General features: G+C 39.3%; 1 protein-coding gene across 9 annotated transcripts in view; it reads left to right on the top strand.

Moving 5' to 3' along the window:
• FHOD3 (formin homology 2 domain containing 3) overlaps window positions 1-25123 on the top strand; it is a 414657-nt gene that overhangs the window by 44727 nt on the left and 344807 nt on the right. For all 9 annotated transcript variants that reach the window (XM_068936172.1, XM_068936173.1, XM_068936165.1 and 6 more), the window contains one exon: window positions 12129-12193. In XM_068936172.1, the coding sequence (XP_068792273.1) occupies window positions 12129-12193 (65 nt within the window). The remainder of the gene's footprint in view (window positions 1-12128; window positions 12194-25123) is intronic.

Genomic DNA, 25123 nt, shown 5'->3' on the forward strand with positions numbered 1-25123 from the left:
GGATGTGGTTACTGGAGAAGGTTGGTCCACCAAGAAACCTGAATGCTCTCAGAGGCTCTCTTTTAGCAAAACGTGAAGCATGTGATATGCGTGTGGGCTTTGAAAGTTTTTTCAATAAGAGCAGCATCTGTGTTAGGTTTTCATAACACTTAAATTGTTGTATTGGACAATAGGAGATGCAGATTTGTTGTATGGTAAGTTGTCAAGTTAAGCTGGCTTTATATGCTGGCCAAATCTGACTACGTTTTCAATATATGTAGTGTGAATTGGTAGATCTACTAGATTATGAAATTGAGGTTAGTTTTCATCCAGCCTATGCCCTCTTTAGGGTAAACTAACAAGAGTCATAAAGTTAGTTAAGCTTGATTCAGGAACCCATTGCATTTGCTTTGGTAGTGGTCATGAAGGATGATGAAAGTAACAGCTGATTGTTTCGAGAGAGGCTGGGGGCAAGCTAAATTGATGGGTGGTTAGTTCAGAGCTGGCTGTGCTGCAAGTGATTTACAAATACTGAATCTAATCAGATCACTGATAGTAGGAATGCCTGATGGCAATGGGGGAAACTTCTCTGTGTAATAATAGCTGAAGCTAATAAGAGAAAGGTGCTGATAGCTGCTTACCAGGAACTAAGTTCACCCTTTTGCCTTAAATTAGTGAAACTGAAGAGGGTAAGCCTTGATCCTAACACTTAAAGTTTTATCTTGCATTTCACATGGTTTTGTTTTTTGTTTTGTTTTGTTTTTTAACCTGCAACAAGGTGCTTCGCAGACATCACTGTGGTTGTTTTAATAGTGTAATCCAAAGTAGATGTTATACAGATATGAGATTTCACCAATTTGCTCTAAGCCTTATGAATTCACGTACCACTTAACAGAAAATTCAGATTGAAGGTTGCATCATGTGTTTAAGCATTCTTATGTTTAAATATTTCAAAAATGGAAGAATGTATAAATCTTAGTGAAGAGTGAGAGCACAGACGGTCTTTGTGTATAGGATTGAAAGGTACCAAGGAAGGGATCTTGAATTAAAACATACAGTTATGGCTCCTAATAGTATCAGACTTTGCTTTCACTTGTGATGACCTTTTTATGATTCACCTGTCTGAGCTAGAGATTTTTTTGAGAGTATAGTGAAGAATAGTAAGCTTGCTTGGCTGCAGACTGCATTTCTAGAGAAAGTTAGTAAAACACACTTGTTCTGTCATTGTGTTAGACACACCTGTGACTCTTTTCATCATTAAGTCTTGTGTGCATCTTCCTTTGCAAAAATTACCTTTCCCTAGAAAGCAAAATACAAGAAGCCTAGAAGAGTATAGTCTGATTTTTATTTTTTTAAGAGTAAACAGCTTTTAATGTTCTCCTTTTATTGAGATATTAAGTAATCGTTTAGGAAGCTTGAAAACTTTTCAATTTTCAGAAGTATCAGTGAGTTTTAAATGTAACTAAATTTATTGAATTGAAATGTCTAGGCCTTTATCAAAATATTAGAGGGTCTGAATAGTTTCATATTCTGAAAGAAAGGTTCATCAGGAAATAAAGCATTGGAATAGCATTCTCGTATCACACAAAGATAACCTTTGACTGTGGTCTTCCTTGCTAATAATAGCAATGAATCATACCTACATATTTACACAGAAAAGTCAATTTTGAAAATATGAACCCGTTGTTATAGACCTGAGAAGGTGGAATGCCTGTGTCCTGATAAAGTAGGCAGCCTTAAAAATCACTCTTGAAATTTTCTTGAAATGCTATGGGGCAAAGTATCCCTCCCCTCCACTTTCCCCACCCCTTTTTTTTAATGCAATATTCCCACTGTAAAGTTTGTCCCTTCTGGTCAAGGAATTGCTAGGCTTTCCCCTAGGCTTTACCTTGGAGTGGATAACTACTCAAGACAGTAAGTGTTATTTTCAAAATGTCCTATAAATTAAGTTTTTGAAATAGATATTAATATTCCAGCTATTTGTAGTATAGTGCATTAAAAAATAAAGCTTTTATATTCAGGATGAAAGGTAATCAATGAGTTGCTAGCATGTGCTTGTTGCTTATTAAAAAAGTCTAATGTAGAGATCATGCTGTATTGTTGTAACTCTGAAGACTTAATCTCCTAGCATCAGTGAATCCTTTATTTAGACAGAATCTGATATCGGTATATGTGAAACTTACCTCCTCTAGTTCTGCTGAGTACTAAGGCTATTAAATTAATATCTGTAAATTAATAAGGTAACACTTAAATACTTTTTGGCATTTTATATAAATACTAGCCAGTCACACTTGCTATAGTACATTAAAGAAATTTAACCTCAACTCCTGCCCCCATAGGCCTTAGCTAAGAGTAGAATACAGTCTTTGTTACCTTATAGATTTTTTTAATAAATCAAGCCTGTTTGAATATAATTCTCTTGTATGTTTTGATTTCACCTCCCCCAAATTTAACGAACCCCTTTGCCCTCCTCCCTTCCCCCATTTCTAACATCACTTAACTGAGTAGACTGTGAAGCCATGAAGTCATGGATGATTTTTAGTTACCCATTTTCTTGGCACTTATTATTGTAAAGTGGTCGCTATTAAATTGATGTGTGTCAAATTTCCGATGTAACGGGTTTTTGAAAATGGTCTTCCTTTGCAAGGAAGGTTATTATTAATACTGCTTGCTAGTCAAGAGAATTCAGTAAAGAATTCCACAATTTTTGATAGTCTACATGTTTTTATTCTTATTCTGATTAGCGTTTTATGTGGTAAACCTAGTACGTCAAAACCTTGTTAAATATTTCTGTACTGAGTTTTCATGTTTGTAATTTTGGGCATTTAAATTCCTTTGATTTTGGTAGACTGGGCAAGTTGAAAACAGGATGACCAACAGGAAAGAAAATTGATCAAAATGAATTTTGTGAATTCATTCATTCTTCCACAATTTTGGAAGATACAGTAGAAGAGAGCTTGTAGAACAGAGCTTGGATTTCAATTTGAGTGTTCAGGGCTGTTCATGGGGAAATGAGGTAGACAGGGAAGTTGTGCCATATTGAAGTTTGAGGTTACCCCCCCCCCCAAAATACATCGTTTATATTAATGAACATCATACGTAGATTTTCTGGAAAAGAGGGGCAAAAACTACATTAAATTGTAATGGGCCGGAATCTTAGCAAGCATAAAAATTGTTCTGATGTATAAGCAGGTAAGATTAGCAAACTTGACCTTCTCAGATGTAGATAGTTAATGGTTACAGCTGTCGGGTTGCTTCTTGATATCTCTTCTCTGCCTTCCTATTTCTCCATTTCCTTCGGAAGGAATGAAATATGGTGCAGGTAAGACTGTTAATGCATGTTTGTGTGCACTCACTTTCTCTTACGTTGTTCTTAGGCTATTATGTGATTGTTTCATTTCTACCATGCTTATTTTTTTAGGTCCATGTGTTCTTTTGTTCTCTTTCTGATGATTGAGTACTACCTGCTATCCAGTCCTTCCAGGAGACCACTACAGATCTCAGTAGGGACCCAGAGAAGTCAGGGGTCCCTATAGACTGCTGAAGAACTAATATATAACACTTACAATAATACCTGCTATGTGTTAGTTTAAGACATTAGCAACTTCTTCTGGTTGATTGATTTGCAGGATGAGGGGAACAATATAGCTGATTGTATAGACATTCTCTGCGAACATAAGGAAAACTGATCTGGATTAGCCCTTAAAAATTACTGTTCCAAGATGATAATACAAACTCTTTTTCATTTTTCCTCCCATTTCTTATTCTGTCATCTTGGATGATTTGTGTATGTCAAAAGTATCAGAGTTCAGACTTCTGGTCAGTTAGGGTCCTGAAACTTATGTTAAGGTAAAGCAAAGGAAATGAGAAGGTTGGAGTAGATGGAACATTGGACCTTTGACATTAGAGGACCTCAGTTTTGGGTCTTGGAGGGGTTAAAATAGTGCTACAGCAGTATGGGAAGGGGGTTGGGGAATGGACAGAGAAACAGCATTGTAGGCTTTTGCATAGCACTATTAGCTTATCCTCTATAGCTTATTAGCTTGTATTCTATAAATTATAAAGTCACTTCAGTGAAAATGCAAAGTCATCTAAAGGGATTGAATCCAGCTGAAAACATAACCAAAAGTGACTGTCAGTAGCAGCATGTCTGCTAATGCTGAGTGAGACCTTCCATGTTTCATGTCCAGCTGGGTTCCAGTTCTGCTCTTTCATTCTGCAAGATCCTTTTAACGTTAACCAGAAGGTAGGCAGCTGTATCCTCTTTATATTTAAAATTGAGAGTTTTAGTGAATTATGTATGGAAGTATGAAGAACAGCCCTTGCAGCATTTATAAGGAAACTAGATTTAGGGTGCCTTATGCTGTCTTGCAGTTTCAGTCTTTTAAAACTGCTCACCATGTAGCTGCTTTACAGAACCGGAAAGAGGGGACTTTCACAGATAGGGTGGATTTTAATACTTTCATTAGTGTTGGAAATAATTTGGAAGAGTGGCAAAACCTCATTAATTGAGCATATCTGCCAAAACGTCGTCAATGTTATTTTTAGCTTCTATTCATTCTGATAGTAAAATGCTCTATACTTCTCATTGTTTATAGGCCTTTGCAATCTGTAATTACAACAGTATATTGGTTCTGATTTATAGTCTTTCCTGTTTTTAGGTACTTATCTTTGGGATTTATGTCATTGAAAAATTAAACTTGAGTGACTGAATTCTTGGAAAAAAATGGATAATTTGGTAGGTGGCAAGTGGGAATTATGAGCGATGCTGGGTGGTGATTATGATGGCTTGTACTGCTGAATTTTAGCAAAAAGCCCCATCTCAGGAAAGCTTTAAAGCCTACTGCTACGTGCTGAAGGCCTGAAATAAGCCTCTTGTACTATGATGTCCCATGCCAGTCGCTGGAAAGTCAAACTGTGGCTACAGGGTCACAGTTTTTCCATTTGTATATGGGTGTATAGATTGCAGAACTCTTCTCCCCCTGCCCTCACAATTGCTCTGCAGGGACATTTTATTGCCTTTTATCACTTTTTTGCATATTCCATATGTTTAAGTGCTGCCTTGAATTATTGCCGGGGCATGTGGTCATTTTTGGAAGCTAATCCTAATGTTAATGTTATTTTGTGATATCAGGAGTTGAAAATTAGCCTACCTGCTCCTAGTCAATAATCTGTAAATGCATCAGCTATGTAAAATCTACTGCACAACATTAAAACACAACTTTACACTGGAGAAATTCAGGGGTCACTGTCCTAAACTAGTGTCTCATAATTCCCCTGACTTGGTGGAAGGTAAATATTTTTGAATAAACCCTTCACGATGCGTGGATTGAAATCTCGTATATAATACTACCTTTACTGTACTTTGTTCAGAAAAATCTGATACTAGTTTAAGTGTATAATAGTTAATACAAGCATTGAGAAACTAAGCTATTTTAATCTTCTATCTCCTGCCTTTATTATTTATATTTAATTAGTGACACTTTCTGAAAAAAAGGATCAAGTTTCCTTTTCTATCTGATAAGCCTCAGTGAGTCTTTGATAGGACGTTTTAGACATTAATAATAAAGACTTGTAGACAGCAGCAGCAATAGCTCAAACAAAAAAGCGCTGCACATTTGTTTCAAATCAGTGGATGGAGTTTTGGTATGATCAGGACAGAATCATTAAAAAACAAATCTACTCAGCTACTATGAGAGCAAGTTTTTTTTTTTTTTTTTAAAATTCTGACTTTTATTGCATCTAACTTTTCTCATCCCATAAGGGGACTTTCCAGTAAGTTTAGTGCCTGAACTAGAAAATTATCCCCAAACTACAGATAGTAGTTTTCTGGACAAGAGTGGCCTCTTCTCCAGAAAAGAGGTTGAAGTCAGAAAGGGCTTTTCCTTAGTTTCTCCCACACTATTTTGTTTCTGATTCAGCTTGATTCCTAGGATCGCCGTCCTACTTTACTATCTCAGTGTTCCTGTCATGGCCTGTGTTGCTTACTGTGGTGTCATCAACTTCTTCCTCATTGAATTTCTGTCTTTAGTTTTAAGTGACTTCACCAGTTTTTCTAGAGAAGGGATTTCAGTTAGCGTTGTGAAGAAATTTTTCTGAAGTGTTACGTATTTTTTTTCAGTAGTTGTGATGGTACTTGTTTATTGTTGAAATATATGTCTTAGGAAAACTGGTCCCCCCGCTTTTTTTTTATTTGTTTAATTTTTAGGAATCAATAGTGAAATGAATTATGAACAGGAAATGAGGGTGCTACACACTTACGTGTATTTGAAATGGATAATTTTTCCTTGCACGGAGAAATATGCCTTGTAGTTTACAAATACCCTATGAGTAGTTCTGTCGGGGGTCAATGGGCTGACTGTATATACAAGAAGTAGTTTAGTTGCACAGCTGTCTTTGGGCCTTAACATGACGTGTTGCCTCGGAGGATGGATGCTTTAGATTTCCAGCAGCTTTGAATCCTGGAGATGAGTAGAAAAAGCTTGCTGTTCTATTGATTGCTGCATTAATTTTCTTTTTCCTTGTCTTGTAACTGGAAGGATATGAACCCTGCTTTGCAACTGGGGACATCTTTCTGGAAGACTAACCCCCCAAAACTTAGCAAGATTGCTTCTGATTTCTAGAGGTTTCAGGGACATGAGGAATGGAGAGGATAAGTGAAGGGCAGAGACACAGAGACACCCCAGAGACACATTTTCGTTGTGTGTCTCCCCTAAAGATGAGAGTGGTCTGGGAGAGGCATGGCAAACAAATCCATCAAGGCAGGACAGTTCGAGAAAAATGCAGTTTTTTGTATGGAATCTGGTGCTGGGAACGGCAGGGAGCGAAATATCACAGAAACACAGAACGGTTGAGGTTGGAGGGGACCTCTGGAGATCATCTAGTCCAACCCCCCTGCTCAAGCAGGGTCACCTAGAGCGTGTTGCCCAGGACCCTGTCCAGACGGCTTTTGGACGTCTCCAAGGATGGAGACTCCTCAACCTCTCTGGGCTACCTGTTCCAGTGCTCTGTCACCCTCCCAGCAAAGAAGTTTTTCCTCCTGTTCAGATGGAACTTCCTGCGTTTCACTTTATGCCCGTTGCCTCTTGTCCTGTCGCTGGGCACCATTGAGAAGAGTCTGGCCCCATCCTCTCGACACCCTCCCTTCAGATATTTAAATGCACTGCTAAGATCCTCTTTCAGTCTTCTCTTCTCCAGGCTGAACAGTCCCAGCTCCCTCAGCCTTTCCTCACAGGCGAGATGCTCTAGTCCCTTCCTCGTCTTTATAGCTCTCTGCTGGACCCACTCCAGCAGCTCTATATCTCTCATACTGGGGAGCCCAGAATTGGACACAGCACTCCAGGTGAGGCCTCCCCAGGGCTGAGTAGAGGGGCAGGGTCACCTCCCTCCACCTGCTGGCACTGCTCTTCCTAGTGCATCCCAGGAGACCATTGGCCTTCTGTGGTGCAAGGGCACATTGCTGGCTCATGCTCAACTTCTTGTCCACCAGGAGGACTCCCAGGTGCTTCTCTGCAGAGCTACTTTCCAGCAGGTCAACCCCCAGCCTGTACTGGTGCCTGGGGTTATTCCTCCCTAGGTGCAGGACCCTGTACTTGCCTTTGTTCAACTTGATGAGGTTCCTCTCCGCCCATCTCTCCAGCTTGCTGAGGTCCCTCTGAGTGGCAGCACAGCCCTCTGGGTATCAGCCACTCTTCCCAGTTTAGTATCATCAGCAAACTTGCAGAGAAGGCACTCTGTCCTTACATGCATTGATGTCATTGATGACTCAATTGAACAAGACTAGCGGGGACACTGCTAGCTGCAAGACTTCAGCTGGACTTTGCGCCACTGATCCCAACCCTCTAAGCTCTGCTGTTCAGCCAGTTCTCAATCCACCTCACCGTCCGCTCATCTAGCCCACACTTCCTGAGCTTACCTGTGAGGATGTGATGGGAGAGAGTGTCCAAAGCCTTGCTGAAGTCCAGGGAGACAACATCCACTGCTCTCCCCTCATCTACCCAGCCAGTCATTCCATCAGAGAAGGCTATCAGGTTGGTCAAGCATGATTTCCCTTTGGTGACTCCATGTGGACTACTCCTGATCACCTTCTTGTCCTCCACGTGCTTAGTGATGACCTCCAGGAGGAGCTGTTCCATCACCTTTCCCGGGATGGAGGGGAGGCTGACAAGCCTGTGGTTTCCTGGCTCCTCCTTCTTGCCCTTTTGGAAAGCTGTAGAGGCATTGGTGTTCTTCCAGTCCTCAGGCACCTCTCCTGATCACTATGAGCTTTCCAAGATGATGGAGAGTGGCCTAGCCATGACATCCGCCAGCTCCCTCAGCACTCGTGGGTGCATCCCATCAGGGGCTGTGGACTTCTGTATGTATCACTCAGCTTAAGTGATCCCTAACCTGATCCTCTTTGACCAAGGGAAAGTCCTTCTTGCTCCAGAATCTTTCTCCCCGGTCTCCAGGGCCTGGCATTCCTGAGGGCTGGCCTTAAGCACTAAAGCCTGAGGCAAAGAAGGCGTTCAGTAACTCTGCCTTCTCTGTATCTTTTGCCACCAGGGCACCCCGCCCCATTCAGCAGTGGGCCCACATTTCCCCTAGTCTTCCTTTTGCTACTGACGTGTTTATAGAAGCCCTTCTTGTTGTCCTTGACATCCTTTGCCAGATTAAACTCCAGATGGACCTTGGCCTTTCTAGCCTCATCCCTGCATACTTGGGTAACATCCTTATGTCCATTCCCATGGAAGCAGGCCTCTCCCTGCTTCCATGATTGGGCAGTGCAAGATTGCCATTTTGGGAAAAGCTTCCCCTTCCCTCCCCCCCCCCCCCCAAAAAAAAAAAAAAGGAAGAAACAAACAATGCTGAAGAAAACAAAGGCCTATAAAGCAGGCTTCTTTACCTGGGCAACTGCAGCCTGGTAACTTACTGAATTTTTGGCTGGGTATCTTGTGCGGTGCCCATAATTCAGAGTACTCCAGACTTCTGTTTTTTTGCTCTTTGTTCTACTCTGCCCTTTTTGCCACTAACCTCATCTCCCTGGGACCTCCACTTCCATGTGCTGTGGTCCTTGTTTTCATTTTTCTTCCTCTTTCTTGGAATTAGCATATTGACCTCAAACTAGGGAGATTCCAAATATTCCCTCAGGAAATCTCTTATATGCAGGGATCACATAATGACATGTTAGAACTTTTGTTGTTTTTTATTTTTAAACTGGCAATCTGACAGCACGATTTGAGAGTAGATATCCTTTTCCTTCTGCTTTCTATTCTGTGACTGCCGATAAAGGTCTTAGCAGGCAGCTTTGCATAGCTTAGACTGCAATCTGGTCTGTTCTTCCATAGCTAGGCTGGCTACGGAGCCCAAGGAGCTTATTTTAAAATAAGTCAGATACTCACTGACTTTTCTGTTGCATTATTCTATTGTTTTTCCTGATGTTGCAATGTGATAGAGGATTTCTAGCTGATACTTACCAAAAATTTTTAACCTCCTCCCCCCCCCCCCCCCCTTCCCCCAAGTTCTGTGGTCTGAGAAGAGCAGAAATCTGGGCATATGACGGTCACAGAAGAGAAATAGCATTGTGAATGCAGGGTGGAAGGGTGTATGGTGCAGGTTATGGAAGCCTAGCAAAACCAAGTGTGAGTCTGCAGGTGTTCCTTGGCAGCTCAGTGAAAAGTGAGCAGAAGTATTTCCGCGTTCCTTGTGTGTTGGTGTGGCTGGTAGCCAGCGATGGTGGGCTGGTTCCTCTTGCCACCAGAGCGGTAGGCCCTGCTGTGGTGGACAGAGCTGTTGTGGTTTCCTTTCAGGAGCAAATATGCTTTACTTCCTTCTCCTCAAAACCCCTCACCATGAATAAACCACTGTTTTTAGGCAAAAAAAGCAAATTAGCTCTTAATCACCAATGTGGCTAGAAGCTTATTGTTGCCACATTTCATCTCCTTATTTTTGAGGACATGATTTTCTGGTCAAGTGTTTGATGCACAGAGGAAGATAACATTTATAGCTAGTTAAAATATTTTACTGAAAATTAATGGCCTAATAATAAACTGCTGCTTATTTTTGCCCTCTGGCCTATGTGTTCTTATATATATATTTTTGCTTAAAATTACTTGCATAGGCCTTCTGCAAAAGCTGTAGAGTGCTTAAGTTATGGTAATGTTTTTAAGAGCTAGATAATAGTTGAGTCCTAACAGAAGCATGCAATAAGCAGTTGCTTTTGTCCCCGTTTCACATGTGCGGATCTGAGACATAGAGAAACTAAATTCATATCCTCAGAGTATTTGAGGCCTGACTTTTCATTTGGCACGTAGACACCTTTGTGGTCTGGCCTTAAGTTGCTTGCAATTGTACAGGGAACCTGTGGTAAAAGAGGGAAATTGAAAATGAGTCTTCCTGTGTCCCAGATGAACACCCTAATCACTGAACTGTTTCCTTCTGTTTCCATAACAGAAATCTCATCAATTTTTCTCAAGTACTAATGATGAGGTGGGAAAAAGAACCCTTTTATTTTAGTTGGCTTTCTAAGAATTATAGTGTATCATGGTAAGAATAAAACAAATCTTAGGTGAGTGAAGCAATCTATCAACAAGTGATAGTATTATTGGTGTTTTAACTTTGCTGCTTTGACAAAGGTTCCTCAAGTACTTTGTAAATCAAACATTCTCTGGGAATCCTGATTCTCTTGTGGGAAGGGGCAGCTGTTGGCAGGACACGAAGCACAGAAAAATGTTGTGTCCTGCTGAGCTGTGGGAACAGTTTAGGTAGGCAAAGAGTCAGGTCTAAAGCTGGAATTTCTCCAGTAAAGTGTTTAAAATCCAGACTGTGGACAGCTCTTGTAGGGAAATAGCATGCTGCTGCTTGGCAATTCAAAAAACCTGCAAACCAAGAACTGAAGACAACTTTCATATTTTTCAAGCCTTTTCCTACCAATGTCCAAGCAGAAATTTTACAGAGCATTTTGATTTAAAGTCTGATCTTTAAACTGTAAAGAAAGCATGCTATTCTGAGCCTAGAAGCAAATCCTTTACTAGCAGGTACATAATTTCACATTAACCATTCTTCTCAGTTGCTTATTGTGCTTTTTTCCAATGTTCTTCCAAGAATGGTATTTCCCTGAAAGTATGTGTAACTAGTTTACTCTCCTGCCTTTCTATGCAAATTGTTCTGGGAGATGGTATAAGACACATTCTTTTCTTGTTTCAAGCAATGAAAATTATTTTTGTTTCATGAAACAACTGTGGGTAGGAAGTTGAACACATGAAGGTAAGGAAGAACCTTGCTGTTCCCTGGTAAATAGTGGTTTTGTTTTGATTGTTACCTACAGGGGGGAAATTCTGCTTGGTGTCTGCGCGAAAGGGTTTGACCCTGACATCTCTCAGCAGAATCATGAATTGTATAACTGAGGAAGGTTGCGCTGTTTTTCAGGTTGTGCTGTTTTTCAGGTTGTCTCCAATTTGTATATAGAACTAGGTCTAGGGTTAGCATGGCGCGAACTAAGTTGAATCTGAGCAAGTTCTAGGAGCCATTCACTTTTTGCGTTTCCGTGGAGGTAAACTGCATGTTTGGTTTTGGAGAAAAGTGGGAGAGGATGCTGCTATACACCTGGAAAAGGTCCTGGACTTTTCTTATTCCCCACTCTCTGTCAAGTGAGCAGGTGTGGGGGCAGAGGTGAGGTGCTGCCTGTGTTCCTGGTCCCAGCTTGCAGGTGGAGTACCTAGAAGTCGAGTACAGTACTCTGTTCCAGGTGAAAAGATGCATCTAATACTAACTTGTCTGCAAAACAAATGAGGAATGTAGCAGGGAGCTGAGATAAAGCTGTTCTACTTAAGACCAGGATGAAACTGAGACCATGCCAGAGTGAAGGAGGAAGCATTAAGGTTGCCTCATTTCATGAAGAACACTTTTTTTCTTTGTGCTTTAAAGCCTGATTAGTGTGTATGAGCAGGTTTCTGGATGTGTATGCAGCCTGTACTTTGACCCTGCATTTTCTTTTTGTACTTGACTATGCCTAACTTTAAAATATTCCTATGAAAATTAAAATATGCAGTTATCACTTGATGCTTCCCTAATGTGTATTTCTGGAGATTCATGAAATGTGACTGAGCTTCAGGGGATTCATCTTTATGTATTTTTCTCCCCCTTCTCCCCCCCCCCTTCTTTTTTTATAGGAGGGGCAAGAAGCACAGTATAATTCTGAGGACCCAGCTCTCGGTGAGAGTCCATGCCTGCATTGGTAAGTGAAGTTCCACACACCTAAAGAAGAGAATGAATAAATGAAATAGATCTCTGAGGAAACAAGTTTTTGGAATAGAAATCAGACTTGTGATGTTCTAAGTTAAGAATAGTGGGCCCCTAAGTTTCTTTCTTTGTGTTTACTGTTTGATAATGTTAGGTTGTACTGGTTATGTTACCCTCAGAATACATTAAATGGCCCTTGGAACATTTGAAAGAAGTGTGTGGCGTTTGGGATGCCATTTGAATGGCATCAATTAGCCATTGCCTTTGTATGTGCCTGAAGAATATTGTGCCCTGAATTGGGAAGGGGATCTGAAGAGTTGTTGGCTGACTGCCAGCTATTGCATTTTAATAGTGTGTAATATTTACTGCTTCAAATCTTGCCAGTCTTGGCCACGTATTGTCGTTATCGCTGTATCAATGTCTTGGAAGTACCATGGTTAAAACAATGCTGTCACAAGGAAAGCCTAAAGAAATTAAGAACGTGTGTTTTAAGAGCTTCAAGATTGTGTAAATACAGGCTGTGATGTGTTGTAGAATTAAGAGATTCTCCTTGCTCCGTGCCACTGTTGTAGAGCAGCATATTTCTTTGGGTGTTAGTGGTAAAGCTAATGCATGTGTGGTAGCGATAGCATAAGAGGTGTTACAGGTGACTGATTTCAAAAAACAAACAAAAAAAATCATGTGTATGTATCACAGTTTCCTGTTTTGTTTTCGACTTTCCTGTAGTAGTTTATTTCAACAGCCTAACATATTTAGATCATGACTGGTCTTATTTCAAGAGATCATAGCTGAAACATTGAAATATAGACACATATGTGCTATTTAATATGTTACATACATGTTACTTAATGTTATATAGATACATATATAAACATGCACTGAAAAATATGTGTGTGTGTATATATATAAATTAAATACATGAAAACTGTTTACTTGGAAGAAGGAAGGTCAAAAATTTGTATTATTTCCATGATGTTACTGTTGTTGGAGGGTTCAGGCTTCAAATACAACTAAATTTCTTTCTCCTGCTTCCAGGACATGTTATGAAATAGCCTTTATGGGAATTTAAACTGAGCATAAGCAACCTACAGAATTCCTCAAATACCTCCTATTGAGGGCAATCTCTAGGCTGCATCATGAGAAACAGCTTCTCAACTAAAGTTGATTTGAAGAACTACAGTGGAACAAGTCTAAGATCTTATGTATTAGAGGAGATAAAGGGAAGTGCCTAGAATGATTGTATAAATATGAATAAAATTAACAGCAATTTGGAAAGGCTTGTTCTTGTTAGGTGTGGAAATACCTTCTGCAAAACAGACCATTGCAGCAAGATAAAATTTCATATATTTCCTGGATTGAGGTTTTTTAGGAACGCTTTCATGTAAAATTTTTAATCTGGCCGGAATGCAGCAGTCTAGGAATTAAACCACCAAGTTTTGAGTTTCCCCTTACAGTTGCTTCATTTTTATCTTTTTGTATTCATGCATACTGGAGGTAATTAAGCATATTACTGTGCATGTGTTTTAACTGTCCCAGTATGAAAATGTTTCTTTTATGCTAGATGCCGTTGTTATGCTCTGACGTCAGTGATACATTTGATGCTGAGTACAGAGGAAGCTAGGATGCAAAACTTGGGTCCAGATTTTAAACCTCTCAGAGTTGAGGTGTGTTTGGATATGGGCTTTTGGCTTGCTTCGTTAGTTAGAGACATAAAAGCCAAGTGCAAGATCTGGTTCTAATTTCCAACCCCTCTGCTGAAGTTTAGGTTTTTGGGATGAGTTTTTGTTTCAGCCTATGGCTGGTTACAACATAGTTTATTTTCTCTTCTTTTTCATTTCTATGCATTGCGAGTATTTTATTTTTTTGACATGTGTTAGCTGGAAACTGTCAGGCCCTCTCTGCGAAACTGTTGGGCCCTTTCTGCAGTTCTTAATACAGGCCACGTCTGATGAACTGTGCATCTCTGTTAATGTTGTCGTGGGTTAGGAAGGCTGTTTCACAGGCGGTGGGTACTTTGCTTGATCTTGTGTCTATGTTCACATCAGCTGCCTGTTAGGTCTTTTCTTGAATTTAAGCATTAAATTTCAAGGTTAAAAGATGTGTTACGTATCTAGGGTAGAAGCCAGGAGTGAGAGCAATCTGAGCTGGTGTTACATGGAATAAAATTGTCTTGCTTTGGCTACTTTCTTTCGGTCCCACCCACCTGTATGAGGATTACAATTGTCTCCACAGTATGCTTGGAAAGCCCTGTGGTTAGAAATGTTACTGACTGCATGGAGGACTGTTTTAGGAGAAGATGTAGTTTGTTCTCTGGAACAGAAAAGTTCACACACAGCCTGCTGTGATCATTACATCATAGGTTTTACTTAGTTTTAAAAAGTTGAGAGGAGGTGATTTAAAAACAAAAAAAAAAGCTTTCATATCATGAAAACTTGCATTTGGAAATTGTACCAATATTTTTCTCTTCTCCCTTGTATGTTGTACTTTCTATTTGTGGGAAATACAAAAGTGTTTACGTTCAAATGTCCAAAAAAAGTTTTCCAGTGCAGTGGCTTCTAATGTCCTGGGAATTCATTGGGCTTTAGTGTCAGAGGATGTATTGACTACAGGCCAATATTTTGAGCCTTAGGAAGCTGTAGCTAGTCCCATGTTAAATCTATGTTGTGGTGATGGTGTTTTTTTTTCTTAAGGGGGGGGGGGGACAGAGAAGGAATAATGTTTAATATCTTGAGGGTGGAAATTGTTAGCAAGTACTAAGTATTTTCTGTCCTGTTAGATACCAGTGACTCCTAAGCATCTCTCATCAATTTAATGCATTAATATGTGTTTTCAGCTCTTATTTTGAGTTCTTGTCATATGTTCAGACTAAGGACTTTCTGCATCAAGGAACAAATTTTGGTTTAAATATAGCTCTACTTTTCCCATTTTAGTTTGATCGAGATAAAGCTGTCAAGACTAATTTAAATACAATTTCAAAAATAAAACTTGAGTGTTTTTTATACAAGCTGTGATATTTACAGTCTTCATGAGAAGACTGCTACTCATACCAGTTTTGTTCATAGAAAATAACTAAAAATTATAGGTGTAGTCTTGTACCCATTGAAGTTAAAAGCCCGAAGGTCTTTGAGTGGAGGAAGGATTGTCCTGAATTGCATAGTGTCAATTGCTTTTTTCCAATATCTGCCAAATTTGGCCTTGTATTCCAATTAGATTTACTGCGAGTTAATACCTTGTGAGAAAAGTCTTTCTGGAATTTTGGCAGCCCTATGACTTGCCTTGTTTTTGTTTAGTTGTATCTTAGTATAATTTTAATTTGTATGTATTTAACGTTTACAGGGCTTATTCAAAGCCTTGATAAAGTCCAGTGTAACAAGGCTCTAGCTTTAAAGGCAGAACACGATCAATGCCAGAAACTTTTGCCCCTGAAACTAGCGGGAAGTCTTCAGTCACAGCAACTCTTGAAAATGAGGTTTTAAAGATCCAGTGTTCTTGGACAGTGACCTGTTTCTTTCACTGTGTCGCTGTTTGGGCAGCTCTGTTTACTGCACCTGCTCCTTATCATCTTTTTGGGCTTCATATGTCTGTGCATTGCTACTGCTTATTTGCTGCGGTAGTCTGTGAGGGAAAAGGCGCTATTTGTTCATATGCATCTGCACGCACTACCCTGAGTCCTGCTTCCTACCTTAAAACATTTACGTCTGTGATGGTGAACTAGGAGTAGTGTTCTCAATATTAAGAACGAAGCTTGGACTGGGACCCATGACAATAACTTACAGTAAGTGCTGCTGCCAAAAGGAGAAAAAAAAAAAAAAAAGACATAAGCTTCAGGTGCTACTACCACATAATGCAGGAAGAATGTGACTAATGAAGTAGGTTTATGTAATTGTGGATGCATTTATTGGCCTGTGATTGGTCAGAGTAGTGTAGCTTTGAAGGACACCAAATTTTGCATGTGTATTTTAAATTTTACTTCTCCTTTATGTCAGTTTATTATCAAAATAAAGGACTTAATAGGTTAGTTAACATATTTTTGAATGATAAAATTAGAGGGTTTTTTTGTATAGTTATAGCTCCTACCTGTATTTATGCAAAGTATTGCTTTTCACTGTCTAGAGATTTAAAAATAATGCTTTGCATAGATATAGGTGTGTATCAAGTTTTGTTGTTTGAATCAGCTAGGTCCCTAAACAGTGTATGAATATATAACTAGCTGTGGATTCATTGGAGCGCAGTGCCTAAACGATCTACAGCATGTCCTTGCTTCCCTGTCCACTGCTGAGCACTCAGAGAAGGACTACTCCTGAATATGTGCTATAATAGCTGCCATGCAGCACTGCAGCCATCCGTTTCAATCCCCTGTTATTAGGGCATGGGCTGTAGCTAGCAATGTTAGCATCAATGATCCATCCTTTCCACACAGCTCTGTGGTTTATCTTTTTTTGGCATCTTCTTGCTCCTGATATATTTTCTGAAACATCCATAAATATCTTCTTGAGCTTTATTTGTTCTGTGATACCTGAGGGAAACTGTTAGCTGGTTGTTTCTACAAGGCTAGTGGAAGCCAGCTGTTTATATTTGTCCTTTAATGGGTGAAGTATGCAGCTAGTCCCGTTTTCCATGTACATTTTTCCCTTCTGTTATCCATTATGTTGACTTGTTGCATGTATGACAGCAGATAAGGTTAGGTCCTGCAACCGTTTATTCATATATTGAACCATCTTGTACGCTCTTCCCACCAAGTGCTTGAGGTGCAAATTCCTTCCCTATGGAAGCACAACGCTTTCCTGAAGACAAAATCAAGTTTCAAGTCAATAACTGTATCTGGTACTTTTGTGGCAGAGAATAGTGTGGTATAGTACAGAAGCACAGCAAAGTGTGATTCTAGTTAAGAAAACCTGTGGAAAAGGCATAGTTAAGCTTTTGCCTACAACCTGTGTTACTGGTACTTTCTCTTTTGAGATGTTTCTGCCCTGCATTGTCATCTTCATATTGTATTTGGTATACGTATGTTTTTAGCGTGGGGAATAGAGTTTTCATAGCTAAGGAAACTGAAGCTCCTCTAGGTGATATTTAGAAAACTTCCCCCCCCCCCCCTTTTAAAGGGAATACCTTATTGAATTTAAAATAATCAGGTCTTTTTGTAAGGGAATCTCCCAAATGCAATAAGAGTACTTTTCTAAAGAAGGCTTAATTGTGGCATTAGGTTTTTCCTTTGAGCTTTTCATTTGAACAAGTTGTGAGTTATATGCTCAAATGAAGCTCTCAAGAAAGAGATACTTTGGGTTGTTTGAAGGGCATTTCACAGTTTTCTGTTTAGTGCTAGGCATTCCTAATAGAAAACACTTTCAATTTGAGAGGAAAGAACATGTGGTGAGCATTAGCAGTTCAGCAAAACATGCAGCTGATTCGGATTTAATTTAAAGGGAACAAAAGAGGTGCCTCAAGAATTTGTCGGAAGCGCTGTGGTTTTGAGTTCATTGCACTGATAGAAGCAGAACAGCGAAAGAGGTGAGCTGAAAATGCTTTATTAAATATCATCTTAGCATAATTAGGATAGAAAATATGATGATTAATGGTTTAGATAGTGCTGCACAGGGATCCTGCGTGCATTATTGATTTGTAATAGTGATATGCTTCCTGTGATTCCTGTTATAACTTAATAAGAGTCATGGTTTAAATGAAGATAATAAACAACATGTTTATTACATGTACACTGACATCTAATTTGTTATAAATGAAAAAACAAAAAAAGGAATACCAGAGCTTGACAGGATTTTTTTTAAGTTTTTTTTTTTTTTGAGAGGGACGTGGAGGTTTGTTTTTTGTGTGTTTTTTTTTTTTTTTGTTTTACATGTAGCATAACTTGAGTTCTAGTTAGGATAGTGCGCACAGTGTCTCGAGCCTGCTTCCGGATGTGATTGGAGATATCTAGTTCAGCTCTTTTTTCGATTTGAGTGAAACATGAAATAACTGCAAAGGCTACAATACTTTCTTGAGCTTTTTAGGATTGCTTAAATTTACTTTACTGAGAATGTGGAACACAGATGCTCTAAGTAAAATCCAGTGGTTCCCAGATCAGATTGCTTTGTGAAAACCTATTCGTATAAATAACTAATGATTTTGCTCTAAAAATGTAGACCTCTATGCTGAAATGTTAGACTTCTGTTGTAGCCTCAGTGCATGCTTTCAGTCAGCCTCCTTTGCTGGATTAACCACAGCACTTCCTCATAACCTGTTATTTGCCTGCGTATTTGATCTCACTAAAGCAGCTCTGGACCAGTTCTGTATGATTTCAGATGGTGTTTGAGACAAAGCATGGAAATTTCCCAGAATTGTCTCTGCATATTTCATTAGGATTGTAATCTTTAGAATGCATATAGGTTTTGCAGCAAAGTAACAAAGAAGTTGTGGAGTAGATAAAAGCATCCATTAGTAGTGGATTGCTGCTTTAAGTGGTGGATTCCTGTTTTAAAAGGGCTTGTTCCAGTTTTGGAAAGGACTGCCGTGGAGTGTGCTAGTAAGATGCTTTCCTCATCTTGGGAAGCTTTTTCTTAAAATGTGAGAGCTTGCCTGACTTGACTTTCATCTGAAAGTACAGCAACAGTTGAGGAAAATATATCAGGTTGTCTTCTTATGCTTGTAAAGGAAGATAAAATAATATTAATAAAGCTTGTTTTAATATTATAATGAATTTAATTAAGCTTGTTTTAATTTTTTTGAGGGGTGGGATGGGGGCAAAAAACTCCAAGCTTCTTCAGTTGTAATTTTTAATTACCTTTAAGGAAACCCCCCCACCATGAAGCTAGGAAAATTAATGAGACACTTTTTTCCCTACCTCTGCCCCGCAGCACATACTTGCTTAGACTTATTTCGGACATTTTTAATGAAATATAAAAGACTGTATTAGTAATCTGTGGATATTTATTAAAATTACTGGATAATTTTTTAATGCAGTTTAATTGCACATTTATTTTTGAAGATTAAAAAAGTTACAAAATAATGTTTTCATTCTTTGTATATCGCCATCCTTCCAATGCTTTGAAAGTACCATACAGCTGCTAATGAATTACATTTCACAAAAAGGAGCACTAAATTAATTAGTAAACTAACTCAAAATTTCTTGAGTATACTATTAACTGCATTTTCAAAGATTTGCTACCTAAAAGAGTGGTGTTGCTATTCTTAGGATAAGTTTCCCCATGTTAATATAATCTAATGAGGAGTAATCTTAGTAAATTCTACCTCTCAGATGAGTAGGTAGGAAGAAATGTGTAACGCTTTGAACTGTTTGTAACTGTTTACTCATAATGAACATCAAAAATAGATAAATTCTGGGACTATTTGGTAACAGCAGCAGTATTTACTGTGGTAAACGTTTTTTCTCTTTTTAAAGGCAGGCAAGCAAGCAATTGTTTGTTTTACTAGATAGTTCAGGTATTTTTGAATGAAAGCTATGTTATTCAATTAGATTTTGAGAAATACTTGGCCAATAAATAAACCTAGCGTAAGAATTGTCACTCAATATTCCTGTTACACTACTAAAGCAGCTGGTATCAAGTGCTGGTCCTTGGTGAGCTGTGGGAGTTCTTTTACGGTTAACTCTTCTATGAAGTGGGGCAGTTTGGAGATGAATCATGTCAGTTTTAGATCTGCAAGATGCTGTGATTGAAGCAAACTTGTTGCCTTGGGCTTTCAGCTACCCCGATGTTGCTTAAGTCTGATATTGTGGGTCTGTGTTGATGTGCACCACTGGAAGTTCTTGCTTCAGCATCTCTTGTACTTGATGCAGCCTTTTGTTCACCTTGTACGTGGTTCCAGGCCACAAAGTCTTTCCCAAATCACAGCTCATGGTGTTCAGGTCACCTAGCTGAGATTGGTGTGGTGCTTAGCTCCCCTGAGCAGTGTGGGAAGAGATAGGTGGTTGCAGCCATTCTTCTAGAGTGAGAATCAACAGAGATCATTATTGCTGTATAACTGGGTGCAAATGTAACAAATTTGCCTTTGCTTCATCTTAGCAGTCCCCAAATTTTCAAGGGCATCCTATATTTCATTAAATGCAGGAGTTCACGTTGCTTTCATAAAAGGAAAAGAAAGAACAGAAATAAGTCTCTTGCAACCTTTCACCTATATCATTAGCTATAATCATTTTTCATATAGTTTCTATTTTTAGTTCTTTCCACTTTATAGATCTTTGTATTGAAAGACAAAGTGATTCTTAGTTTTTGAGTTTGTGTTAAGGCAGTTGAACTCACTTTGCTGTAAACTGAAGCACAGCACATCCAAGCCCTTAACTGGAGAGAAAAGGTTGAGTTCATATTTAATATCTCCAAATAAATTAGCATTATGCTCAGAAGAGAACTGAGTGACTGGTTTCCTGCCTCTGTCTAAACCTGTTCCATCTGGAAGATATAAACCAAATAAATGAATTTAGTTCATATTAGTTTTCTTGAAACTGTACACTAGCCTATTTTAAAGTTTACTCTGCAAAACTTGTTAGATTCATAAAACAAAGTTAAGCCCTTAAACTATGGGAGAGAAATTGGGAATCACTACCTCAAAGCTGTGGATTTCGAAACAGAAAATGCTGCTGTTTCTTTGGGATGGCATTCACAGCCTTGCCACTGTTTTAACTTTGTTATATAAGGAAGACTGGGGCACGCTGATTTTTTGCCCAAGGGGAATTATGGTGAACGTAGCTCCTACCTCACCGAAATGTTCTAAGATGCACGGACAAAATTAGCTTTGATTTACCAATGGTCTCTAAACATATATATTAAAGACTCGTCAATATTAAATACACAGTTTTTGTCTACTAGCTTTTGTGTTTAAAAATGTGATGTTCTTTGATTGTTTTGCTGTGGATTTGAGCTCTGGGTTTGCTATTTATTCCAGGAGCTACATAGTGATTCTAGAAGTGGCTGCAGTACGAGTTGTGGCTCTCACTTCCCTAATTTTTGGGGGAAAGAAAGAGTGGAGTAGTGATGATTTTTTCCTCTATAACATATTTCTAGTGCAATAAAAGAGCAGAAGTTTTAATTCATAAAGCAGAAATAACATGCTATTATGGAAAGGAGGATGCTTTCTGGTTCAGAATTAATTCATTAAATCTATTAGGATGATTTAATTTATAAATCGAGTGCATCTCAATTTCTCTTTCTTGAGTGAAGTATTCCAAAGACTAAGTAGCTTTCTTTAAAATAGGTGGTTTAATCTCCATTATAGTTATAACATACATTGTCTTCTGTAAGACCATTAACTGAGAAATCCACCAGACCCACCCATTGGCTAGAAAAGACTTGTACTAGAATGCAAAATATTGTTATGATAACTTCAGAAGCAGTTAGGCAGAATATTCATTTCAGGCTCAGAATATGCAGCAGTTAGATGTGATGATCAGTAGACAGAAGAATGCTTAGGATTATTCATACAGTTTTGTACTAGTATGAGCTTGATCAAGTTGAGGCCATCATAGTATCTGTATGGGGAAGGGAGAGATTTATGGGATTTTTGAAGTATTTCTTTGGCAATGTTGTAAGCATTATGGTAATGCACTTTATTTCAGTTTTTCGTGTCTTATCTTCAAGTTTGATTCTAATCACTAGATGCCCATTTCTGTTGCTTTTTTTTTTTTTTAAATATGTAGTATTTGTGTTTTAACAATGATAACATTTCCTTCAGGTCTTTTCCCCTCTGCTTTTAAGATCCAATGAGGCATGCGACAATGTAGTTGCTAAAGAGAAAAAATTGCAACCTTTTCCATTAAAACCTAAGCAGAAGTTACTGTGGATGAGCAGCATAATGTTATTGTAACTGGTAGGATGTCATAAGCCATGTCAATTCATATATCTAGCAGTTTGAGATACGTCTGGTATGAGTGAATTCCATGTCAGTCGTCTTTTGACATTTCAGACATTAAATGTTTTGCTCTGGTCTTACTATTCAAACATGAAGATGAATATATTTGTAAATTGTGTGCTTTTCTAAAAACAAAAAAACAAAACAATAAAAACACACAAACTTGTTTCTGCTGGCTTATTTTTGGCCATGGCTGTTGACAAAGGTTATACTTCAGCTGTAAGGGCCCGTTATAATTTCACCATGTCTAAAACGGGTATATCAAATTAACTTGATGATATGCTGGAAAGGCAAGCATACGTGCTGGATCTGTTCCTCAGTTCTTTCATAATCCTAAATTTAGGTTTGCCGGCCATTAAAGAGTCTGCTCAACATCAAGTGCTGCTGGAGGAGAGATGTGCTCTCTGCCTGGCTTTATGTGAAACACTGACGGTTGAGAGTGTGGAAAGCTTCTTGGCGTGTTGGGTATAGGAGGAGGCCTGAGGTCAGGCTCACCAGTGCCTGAGGACCTAGGTTTATCTTGATCCTTTTGTGGCAGTAGAGCTTATTTGGCAGGGTGTGAGGGCCAGATGAGCTGGTCTAAGCAGCTGAGGAGGATGATGATCCCAGTAAGATGGCAACCACCTGTCATTGCTTTTCGATGTCTTACTGAAGAAGATGCAGTGTGGTGGTGGATACTAACTTCATCAGACACAGGAGGTTTTCCAGCATTCTTCTCTTACTGTTAAGCTGAAATGCTTGATGTTACAGTGGGGAAAAAAAATGCTACTATAAAAAAAAATTGTATTTGTTTTCATGAAAGGGCCAGCATCATAGGTAACAGTATCTAGTTGCTTAAAACCCTCACAAAGAAGTTCTGCTGTATGTTTGTTCACTGAAGTGTTTATTGATAATTTCCAGTATATTAGATCCAAAAAGAGTAGGTGAGGAAACAAAATCCTCCTTACTTCTTTGTCTGAATAGCCAGGTACTACTGGAGGCCTCTTGGGATTCTTGTACCCTGGGAGAAGGGAGCGATAGGGATGCTCTGAACAGCTCACTGGAGGAAGTAAGCCCAGGGTGGCAGCGTATGCTGCGCTTTTTTCCACCTCCTCCTGGAGTTTCTGTCAAAGACTAGTGGTCTGTGCATTACTGTCACTGCAGTCTTACTGTTTCACCGCATCTTTACTTTGCTGTGTCTGGTGTGGTAACTGGTTTCTTCTCTATTCTTTATGGTGCCTGTTTCGGGCTCCTTAGTCAACGTTCAGTCACTCAAGTAGTCTTGCTAGTCTTTAGGGAGCATTTTCCTAACTTAAGAGCTACAAGGCTGAATCATTTGTTTTAAAGTCGGTAAAATGCATGTAAATCCATACAGACTAACAGGGTCTAGAAGAACATCTGTGAGCTGGCGGTTTCTTTTTGAAGAGCTTTCCGATGCCTTGTGGTGCAAGGTCCTATGTCTGGCTGGCCTCTGTGGGTGCCAGTCGGGAAGTACAGGCAATCCAAACGCAGAGATGCACAAACAATTTCTATAGGAATGTCACTCCTAAACTTTTCTGTAATGAACAAACCAGAAAAGCATGTGCTACACAGGACAAGCATTTTTATAATTAGATTTGTTTTATGGGAACTGAGAAATCCTACTCCTAATGTTTATAAAAAGGAAGGATTTCTTGATTCTTTTCTGTGCCCTCCCCCCCCTTGTCGCAGGATAGGGTTGGGGTCTTGCAAACCTGATTCAACTGACAAAGAACTTAGAGGCACTGGGCCTAATTCTTCTTTTCCAGATTACTCGTTTGAGTTGCCATGGTGTGTGCCTGAAAATAACTTTGCTCCTAGATGAAGCGGTACTGCTGTATCACTCTCGTGTCCTCTTCTTGTCAGCCCCCCTCAGTCCCTTCAGACATGCAACTTGGCAACTGCATCAGCCACTGGGCTCCCTCTGGAGCGGTTTGCCTAGAGGGAGTTTCAGAGCACCTCATTTATGGTCCCCCTTTGAATTGCTCTTGTTCCATTGACCATAGTGGGAACAGATAAGGAGAGGTACTGCCTAATTTGGGGGTACATGTACTCTGTGTTGCCCCTTTCTGTTTTGTGTCTTTATAGTCCTGATAGTCATTCTGGAGTGATGGTAGTTTTGAGTGAAATCTGGTTCTTTGCCAAGATCTGAAAATAGTTGCACTGATTCCTTTTTCCTAATTTCTACCAGTAACTAATATGTAATTTGTATATGTGAACTTATTGGTATAATTCCTGTGAAGTTATGCTGGAATGAATTAGGCTGCGAACAGTGTCTGGGAATGATTTTCTAGTAACTCTAACATAATTAGTTTCTTTATTTCTGACGTGTGTACCTTTAGTTACTAAATTTTTATTTAAAAATACAGCATGAAAGGGACATCTGAATAACTTTCTTTTGCTATACCCTTCCCTTTTTCTCCCTCTCCTTTCTAGAATGTTGTTTGTATGTGTCTTCCTGTCCACGTTGTGTTGGTGGCGCTTGATGCAAACGGTCAAATGCTGGTGGCGTTGGTGAGAAATGTGTTCAAAATTTTTCCGCAGTTGAGTATTTCTTCAGTTGGGTGAAACTTGTAGGTTGTCTGAATTGAGGTAATCTATGTTACTATGACTAGTGGAATTTCACAGTATTCAACCTCCAGCATCTTCTGCCAGCGTTTCTAGTTGAAGGAGTGACTGAACAGGAAGCTCCCACACCAGTGCTGTGGTGGCATGCCCAGCTATTTTGGAAGAGTCAGTTATTTCAGCTGTGCTATTCAGCAGTTGCTGTCTCTACTAGTAATTTTTTAATGTTTTTTTGAAAGACTTATCTTCCTTGTAGCTGACTAGAAATTTCCTCTAACAGGGTTTAAATGCAGACAGCTCCCACCTTTGAGAGGAAGGTATATCTTGTTATATGGCAGGAGGTTGCATGTGTGATTGGACCACATGATCGTGTTTGTATGTACGGTGCCTGTATTGTACTATATGCGTGTGTGTTGTGTTATACGCTGATATAAAGAGCTACTGTGTGCCAGTGTGCCCATCACATGGTGAAGGTGCTTCTCACAGTGCAAGAGCAAGGCAGTCGGCA

This window comes from Struthio camelus, chromosome 2 (genome assembly GCF_040807025.1).
Source record: "Struthio camelus isolate bStrCam1 chromosome 2, bStrCam1.hap1, whole genome shotgun sequence".
NCBI classification, from domain to species: Eukaryota; Metazoa; Chordata; class Aves; order Struthioniformes; family Struthionidae; genus Struthio; species Struthio camelus.